At 41.8% G+C, this 9,226-nt stretch overlaps 1 protein-coding gene across 1 annotated transcript; it reads left to right on the top strand.

The window, feature by feature from the left end:
- The first annotated feature begins 3,437 nt into the window (after positions 1-3,437).
- LOC103894932 (olfactory receptor 4D5-like) lies at positions 3,438-4,348 on the top strand. The gene is given in 2 exon segments (XM_009274454.1): positions 3,438-4,179; positions 4,182-4,348. Coding segments are annotated over 2 exon segments (909 nt in total).
- Positions 4,349-9,226: the final 4,878 nt, after the last annotated feature.

Genomic DNA, 9,226 nt, shown 5'->3' with positions numbered 1-9,226 from the left:
TTACCTCATATAATTTAGACCAATTTAGGGCTCTTGGCATTGCATGCTTTACTCCAAACAATATCCAATTTTGATACTGATTTAACCTTCTTTTGTGTTCTATATTATTTGGGTCCCATTGGGCATCTCCCGAAGGGAAATTCTGCTCCAAAGTTCCAGGGAGAGTTTCATTCATGCATGCTGCTTCTGCTTGTACTCTTGCTACTTTTAACACCATCTGTTTCTCAGTACTATCCAACAAAGTATCCAATATCACTTGTAAATCATTCCAGTCAGGGTCCTGAGTTCTAATAATTGTCTCTACCATTCTTCCTACTTTCTCTGGATCTTCTCTATATACCCCTGCTGCTTTTTTCCATGCCATCAAGTCTGTGATTGAAAATGGCACTTTCACATATACCGGCCCATTCTGTCCTACTCCTTGTCTTAAAGGAGCTAGCAATGGAGTTCGTTGTCTAGTCCTTTGAGAAACTGGAGTCTGAGCCTCTGCCTCTTCTACCTCCTCCCCCATTCCACTACTATCCGGTTCTGTTTCAACACTTCTTTCCCTTATACGTGAGGGAGGGAAATTCCGTCCCTCCTGCGGGGGTGCTACTTCTAATTCCAACTCCATTTCATCCTCTTTTGGTACTGTACACCTAATGCACCTCTTTCCAAGATCACAAGCTGAACAACAACTCTTACCAAAGTATCTTGACTAATTAACTTACACTCATTGTGCCAATCCACTCGCTGCCTCAAATAAAAAAAACAAATCTACATACGGTACTTCATTCCATTTGCCTTCTCTTCTACAAAACAACATCAACTGCAAAACAGTATTATAACTCAAGGTTCCATTCTTTGGCCACTTTTCCTGATCCTCCAAAACATACAAAGGCCACCAATGGTTACAATACTCAATCATCTGGCTCTTGTGCAAATCATCATGTAAATCACTCCAATGCACTAACAAACACCCCAACAGCGAGGTCTTTGGTATCTATTCAACCCTTGCCAAATTCCCAACACTCTTACTCTTAAACAATTTTACAAATCCTGATGGCATCCCAACAAAATATTCAAAGATAATAGGTAAAATTCAAAGGTGACAGTGGTTTAACAAGATTCGATGGCAAGGTACACTTGATTATTTACTGCATAGAGGACAGCATCAGACAAAACTGTCAGGGAGACCCTCCCGTTGAGTCATGAGGTTCAGAAAGGACCCCCTTGCTTTCTAAACTCCTTCTCAGAGAGGAGTTTAGGTGCGGCTGGATCCAATCCTAGTCCCAGACTTGGTCAACAGTTTATGTCTAAAGGATTATAGGTAACAGATAGAGTTCAAAGATAACGAATAGAGTTCAAAGGTAATGAATAGAGTTCAGAGGTAACGAATAGAGTTCAGAAGTAACGAATAGAGTTCAACCAAATGTCCAACCCAGCAATAGCTTTCACTTATGACTTACAGGCAGACGCCTAGGCTTCCGACTGCAAATGGGTACCCTCTCAGCCCCAACCCTGCGTAGCTTTTGCTGCGCCTTACAGGCAGGCTTTCCAAATGGGAACATTTAACCCCTACCAAATGGGGACTAGCCCACCCCAACCCTGACAGGCTGGTGTCCAAATTTCTGAAAGAATGCCTTAATACTCACAAAACAATGTTCTTCGCTCAGGGGCTCTTTGGTCCAGAGATTGGAAGATCCTCTCCAAGAATCCCTCAGTGCCGGCTGAGGTTCCACGATCCCAGGATCCGTCGAGGCTCAAGAGCAGTGTCGCATCTGGGTCGCCAAAATCTGCTACCGTAAGTCGGCAGATGATGAACTCTCTAAGACTCAGTTTGGAGTTTGGATATCCTTCAGTAGAGTTTGCCTGAATATGACTGAGGTAACAAAATTGCTTGGGCCAAATCCAGGACCAAGTTCCTCTTGAGCATTGGAGGACCAACAGCTGGTGGATAGGAGAAAGTGACAGTATAGCCACTGTAAATGGAAAGCAAGGACTTCCAATGAAGATGGTTGCTGTTGAAAATGCTGTAGAGTGTATTTAGGAGTTGAACACTGTTCAGGAATTCAAAATTCCTTCAGAAAACAAGAAGGCAAAATAAACATTTAGGCAATGAACACTAAGAAACAATGTACACCAGGTGAATGGATGGAAGTGGAGTAGGTGAGGATGGCCAGATGGTTGAGAGGGCAAGGTTATGTATACAGAACTGTGTATGCGTATATACATATATGTGTGTATACATGTACAGTTTTGAATAGAGAACAATGGATGTATCAGTAGGTGTATAAATGAGTGCATGTGGATGATGGCTAGAGAAAGATGTAGAGGAAGGTGGATGGAGAGATAGAGAAGAAGTAAATGGGATGGCTAGATTGATGTAGAACTTAGGATGGGGACAAGGAAATGGAGGTTGTTTTTTTTTTATTAACAGAAAAGTTGTGTATGTAGGTGGAGAGATGGAGGGAGAAACACAAAGAATGTCTAAGGACATATGATAGTGGGTAGAAGAGATCTGTAGAGGGATGGATGAATGGATGGAGGAGATGAACAAATTAATGGAGAGATGGATGGAAATAAAGCATGTAAGGAATGGAATGTAGTGATTATTAGATATGTGTAGAATTGTAGGAGAGATATGGTAAGCAAGGAAAGGAATAAGGGGAAAGTAATATATGGGAATGAATGCATAAAGAAAGCAGATGGAAATGGGGATTGGTGCATGGATGGGTGGATGGCTGGGATGAATGTAAGAGTGGATGGTGAAAAGGACCATGTGTAGTAGGGTAGGTAGACTGCCTGTTTGTTCCTTTTTTACTGGTAGAGAACCAAATCAATAGCAGAGCAAATTAGATCCAGTAAACCTTTTTCTCCCAAGTGCTGGGCATTAGCATAAACATGGGTTAAGGGGAAATCCAGTTCTTTGGGTTATAAGGATTTTGTCCCATGTGGTGAGGAAGTCAGGTTTGACTCTTCAACAGAAATTTCCTGAGTATAAGTTCTGTAATGATGAAGTAAGGACAGATGGCAGATTTTAAAGACCTTTGAAAGTTGTGTCTTGACCAATACCTGAATTGGGTTCTTGGGACATGAGTGGAAAAGAGCCAAGTTTATATTTCAGATGGACTCAAATACCAGGAATGTTGGGTAATCAGAATAATGGGCCCACAATTTGTTTTTTCATTCCAACAAGAAATTATTGGACAATACAATGTAATCACCATGCCCTGGGTAGCCTTAGAGCTATAGGGCTTGGGATTTACTTTTTTTTTTCCTGCGGAGGTTCCATCAGTAAGAGGGTTATAAACCTAGGTTGAGCTAGAATTTTAGCCAGATTTTAAGGGAAGTTCAAAGATCTGGCCATGACTAAGCAATGAGCAAAGCTCTTGGGAGGTATTAACTTTCACATAGATCTTGTTATCCTCCTTAGTCCCCAGTGTTTAATTCAGTCCATGGACAGTGAAAGCAACACCAGAGTGAACAAATTCCTACTCCTTGGCCTCGATGGATCTGCAATTCTCCAGCCCTTCCTCTTCATCACCTTCATTGCCATTTATGGAGCAACAGTAGTAGGAAACCTCCTCATCATGCTGCTGTTTATCTGTGAGCTCAGACTTCCCAAGCCCATGTACATTCTGCTGGGAAATCTCTCCTTCCTGGACTGTTGTTACTCCTCTATAACTGCCCCCAAGATGTTGACTGGCTTCCTCCTTCCCCCATTACAGGCAATCTCTTTTGCAGGCTGCATGGTCCAAATTTTCTTTTTCCACTTCACCGGAGGAATCAAAATCTTCCTTCTTACTGTCATAGCCTATAACCATTATGTGGCTGTCTTCAATACACTTCATTACGTGACTGTGATGAATTGGATGGTGTGTGTAGGGCTACTAGTAACATGTTGGGTAGGGGGCTTCCTTCACTCTGTTGTCCAAGTGGTCATCATTGTTCAGCTCCCTTTCTGTGGTTCTTAAGAACTGGACAACTTCTACTGTGATGTACTTCAAATAGTCAGATTGTCCTGCACAGACACCATCATGATGGAGCTGTTGATGGTATCCAATAATGACCTAGTAACCCTTCTTTGCTTTATTGTATTAGTCATCTCCTATTCCATCCTTTTAGCCCAACTGAGAAGTCATTCCGGTTAAGAGTGTCGCAAAGGTCTTTTTACCTGTGTCTCCCACATCACTGTGGTCAACTCCTCTTTGGACCTTGTATCTACATCTATACCAGGCCTTTTTCTTCCTACCCAATGGACAAAGCAATCTCACTTCTCTACACAGTTCTCACACCTGTCTTGAACTCCATCGTCTACATGCTAAGGAACAAGGATATAAAGGTGTTCTTGAGGAAACTTTGGTGACTGTAACAGCAATGTTGGGCTGGAGAGAGCACCAAGTGGAAGGAATGAGGATAGTCCTGCTGTTTTAGGATCCTATGAGGTATGTAATTGCTTTTGTGAGGGTGAAGATGAAAGGCTATAGATGCCCCACAATGGAGAGATTAGGACCATTTCTAGGCATTTTCACTCTAAGCATTTGACAGTGGCTTGGTTAGCACTTTTTTTTCTTCTTTTTCCTTTTTTTTTTTTAATTTGATGTTCCTTCACCTTTCTGGGGGCAGGGTAGGGGGACCTGTGTCATGTCTGAATGTAGGTCCCTGTGCATAAAGTCAAGTCTTCTCTCCTACATTACAGGACTCAGAGATTCACAGCTGAAACCTGTTTCTCATGACAAAGATGGAAATGATAAGCATGGCAATACTCATGTATGTCTAGTAGGGTGTTAAGCACAACAGACACCACAAAATCCATGCAGATGCTCACACATGGAAAGATCTGAGAATGGAAAAGTCTTCCTATCTGTCCTGTCCCCCTGACTCTCTTCACATGTATCCTGCATACTGCCAACCCACCTCAGTGACAGCAAATGGTAAATCCTCCTCCTTTGAAGGCTCACCAAATTTCTTTGTTCCCAGTAGGGTCACTCCACAACTGACCTTGAAGACCCTTCTTTGCAACTGCCTTTCTGACAGCCTGTTTGCCGAAGTCCTGATAGACCTGATCTTCTCTGTCACCAGAGAGACATGTTGAGTCAGCTGTGGACTCAGCATGTATAATGCTTCAGGTGCCACAGCAAATCAGAGGCTGAAACTCTAAGCTGCAGTGGTGGGGAAAATGCTTTAAAACATTGCCTTGGAAGAATCCCAAAATGGTTTCTCCTCTGTGTGGAAGAGAAACTGGCAATTGTTGTACAGTGACAGAATAGTAACATTTAACTTACAGGATTTGAAGATAAGGGGTTTCTACCTGAGTGTGAAACCTTGACTGAAGAGGGACAGAAAAGTTTTCAGGGAAAAACTGCTAGATTTGGAGTAAATGAGAGATTTCTCAAAGTCCTAAATTGTGTATTCAACTATTCCATTTGTATGCGGTGATGGTGGTGACCCCTAAACTTCAAAACACTGAGTGAATAAGGACTTCTTACTACCCTTATTTTAGGTCAGTTTCTTTGGAATCTTTAGTCTGGCACAGAGATTCTGCAAACAGGACACACACAGCTTGAAAGTATGAAGTAGTTATGTATTGGCTAATACAGACAATAGATAGGATGAAAGAGGCTACTAATTAAACAATAGTCTTCTCACCACCCTGATAGGGCACTTCAGGACTCTTTTCTGCCCAGCCACATATCAGTCAGGAGAAGAGTCAACCTCCACAGCTATCTAGCTATCTATAGAATAGAATCTGTAGGAATAGATTCTTAGAGTTGCTGAGTTGCTTTCTCAACACTGCTAACAGTGATTAGATAGATACATACATGTGGTCATACAAAATATGCTTGGATTATGCATTTTTCTCTCCACAGCAACACAACTAGCTTCCATGGAGACATCAGAATTGAGGTTGCCTAAATCTAGGGAAGACGACTGTCAGTGCTGACATACCGTCCGTCTCCACACCACCGAGCAGAGGTCATTTCACACCCACAGAGAAACATGCACAGTTAAACCCAGAGCTAATTCAATCTCTTATCTCTAGTCTGCTCAATGCACAAGGTGTGGTTGGGAGTGGCAAGACCTCTTTCCCTTCCATGTGCATATTTACTCCATTATTCAACTACAGAACAGTTGAGGAATGTCTCTCTGGAGAGCCAAAGAGATGGCTGGAGAGATATCAGACCCTTTTTCCTCACATTGGTTCTGTAAGTGGGTCAATCTGTTCCCAGTTTACAGTTAAGACCCAATTATCAATGGAGCTGGTCTGTCACCTTATCTCCATGTTGTGCTCTTTGCAGTAAGGTCACCACTCTTGCCATACTTGCTATCACACTTAGCTCCTGGCTGGTTTTCTCTTGTGAAGGCCCCATTGCTTTCTTTTGCATAAATGTCTGTCTTGTACAATGTTTTGTAATAGTAAGATGCAATAATTGTACAGCAATTCCTTTCAAATAGTCTAAAAGCACTTTACAAATACTGGTGAGTACGACTTGCAGCATTTGTAGAAGCTAAGACATAAAGCAACAAACCAATAAGTTCATCCTTCCATTTCATGCTAAAAAGTCTTAATTTTCATTATTTTTTGGAACAGCTTCTCCTTATTTAAGAATCTGGTTACCTTGCTTATTTTAGTAGTACTGAAGAAGAGTGGAATGCACCTCACTCAAAAGAGAGAAACAGCAATATGTTTTACTGAGGTAAAATAATAATATGACAGAGTACAGTAAGTTGGATGGAATTTAACAAAGTTTTAACAGTGGTTTCACACTGCAAGGTTCACCTTATTAATTACTGCATGGAAGAAACATACAAAGGAAAATTGAGTTAAAATTACTCATACAGAGACCAGAGGCATAAAGAGTAAAGAGGACCCTCCTGTTGAGTCATGAGGTACAGAGTGAACTCCCTTGCTTTCTAAACTTCTTTTTTGGAGCCTAGGTGTGGCTTGATCCAATCTTAGTCTCAGACTTGGTCAACGGTTTATGTTGAATGGAATTATTCATACAATATTTGTAATAGCTGAGTAGCTACATGGATTAGTAATGTTTCGTAGTATTAATTCAGCATGCTATCAGTCACTTAATGAGGTTCTGTCACGGGTAAGGGATCTCTCCACCTTGGGTAAGGAAGGATCTCTTAGTCTCAGGTAAGAAATCTCTAACCTTGAGAGGCATCCCTGCTCAAAGGGAGAGTCACTTGTTGTGCAGTCCAGCTGCCATTCAGGGATAGCTCAAATTGGGCCATCCTAATTGTAATATTTGTAGAGTGAAGTAGCTGGCTGTTAGTCAATAGTATAGACAAGATAGATGTCTCTGTTTTAGCTCTGATATCTTGTTCTGTACTTTGTTTATTTCGTACTTTGGGGTTTTGAAACCACCTTTTGCAATATTTTTCAAGACCCCTTCATTCCCTTGTACATGAGCCAGGGGCTTTCCAGCTCACAAGTTCACCCCAAGGACATGAGGCCTGTTGCTTCTTGGTCAGCCTGAACCAAAGTAACAATGCTTTCTTGAGCTTCTTTGTCTTTAGGGAGAGAGAGAAAAAGTGGAATAAACTAAACAGAAGCATGTCTTTATTTCTCAGTCAAGTGGCACTTTTCCACATAAACATTTTACTTCAAACAGGAGCAAGGGAGAAACACAGTCAAATCTATCCATCTTATCTCAGCCATGCTCCAAAACCTAGAATGTTGGCCAGTGATTTTAGTCTTGATTTTATAATAATGATTTAAAATAGTCCGCAGATCATGTTTGGTGAAATAAAAATTCAGTTCTTATGACACAACATTGCCAGAGCCAACACTTCAGCAAATGCACAGACTGATATGGTGGAATTAAGGTATGCAAATCTGGACATTTTTAACCTAAGTGCCTAAACAAAAACTTTTCTCCAGCCTCCTTTTATAGCTAATGGACATGAATCACCTTTCTAGAGGACTTTCCTATAGCATTCAGATTGTATTTTAGATTAAAATTCGAAAAATAACTTTTCTAATGGTAATGTCAAGTATATTGAATCACACACTGGGAAATGTAAATTTATTTCTACAAGTGAGGTCAATCTTCTCTAGTCCCAAATATTAGAACGTTATTTCCAGACCTATCCATAGAAAAATATTCTGTCCCTTCAAGACCAGTATCACAGAATGGTTGCGGTTGGATGGTACCTGTGGAGATACCTAGTCCAACCTTCCTGGTCAAAGCAGGATCAACTAAAGCAGGTTGGCCAGGACATTGTTAAGTTGGGTTTTGAACATCTCCAAGGACAGAGACTCCACAACCTCTTTGGGCAACCTATTCCAAGTGTTCAATCATGCACACAGTAAAAATCTTTTCCTTATGTTCAGACAGAATTTCCTGTATTTCTACATATGACAATTGCCTCTGATCTGTTCACTGAACACCACTCAGAAGAGTCTGGTTCCATCTTCTTTACAGGCACGCATCAGATATTTACACAGCCATTTATATTTTGAAAAAGATTCCTCCTGAGTCTTCTCTTCTCCAGGCTAAACAACACCATCTCTCAGCCTCTCCTTATATGTCAGATGCTCCTATCTCTTAATCATCTTCAAGATCCTTTGCTGGACTTGCCCCACTATGACTATGTCACACTAGGGAGCCAAGAACTGGACACAGTATGCTAGATGTGTTCTCACTGGTGCTGAGTAGAGGGGAAGAATCACCTCCTGCTACCTGCTGGCAGTGCTCTTCCTAATGCAACCCAGGATGCTGTTGGCCTTCTTTGGCTCAAGAGCTCATTGTTGGCTCATGTCCAACATAGGGACAGCTTCTGTCTTCTCACAGAAGTCACTCCTGCAGCTCCCACACCCCTGACCCTGCTACCAAAACCTTGCCATGGAAATTCAATACAACCAGATTTTGCTGGATGGCAGGACATATAATGAGCTTACTATTATCTCTGATGCTCTGTACAGTGGCAGTGTAGCTAATAGGATAAATTTTCCTTCAGGAAGAGTTTTGATAAACTTTGTCATTTGAATGAGCACATGATATCCTGGGCTGCATCAAAAGAAGTGTGGCCAGCAGGTCGAGGGAGGTGATTCTGCCCCTCTACTCTGCTCTGGTGAGACCCCACCTGGAGCACTGCCTCCAGCTCTGGAGCCCTCAGCATAAGAAAGACATGGACCTGTTGGAGCGGGTCCAGAAGAGGGCCACGAAAATGATCAGGGGGATGGAACACCTCTCCTATGAAGAAAGGCTGAGAGAGTTGGGGTTGTTCA

Source organism: Aptenodytes forsteri, unplaced genomic scaffold, assembly GCF_000699145.1.
Source record: "Aptenodytes forsteri isolate BGI_AS27 unplaced genomic scaffold, ASM69914v1 Scaffold618, whole genome shotgun sequence".
NCBI classification, from domain to species: Eukaryota; Metazoa; Chordata; class Aves; order Sphenisciformes; family Spheniscidae; genus Aptenodytes; species Aptenodytes forsteri.
Note: the sequence above shows the minus strand (reverse complement) of the source record. Positions and strands in the feature narration are given on the sequence as shown.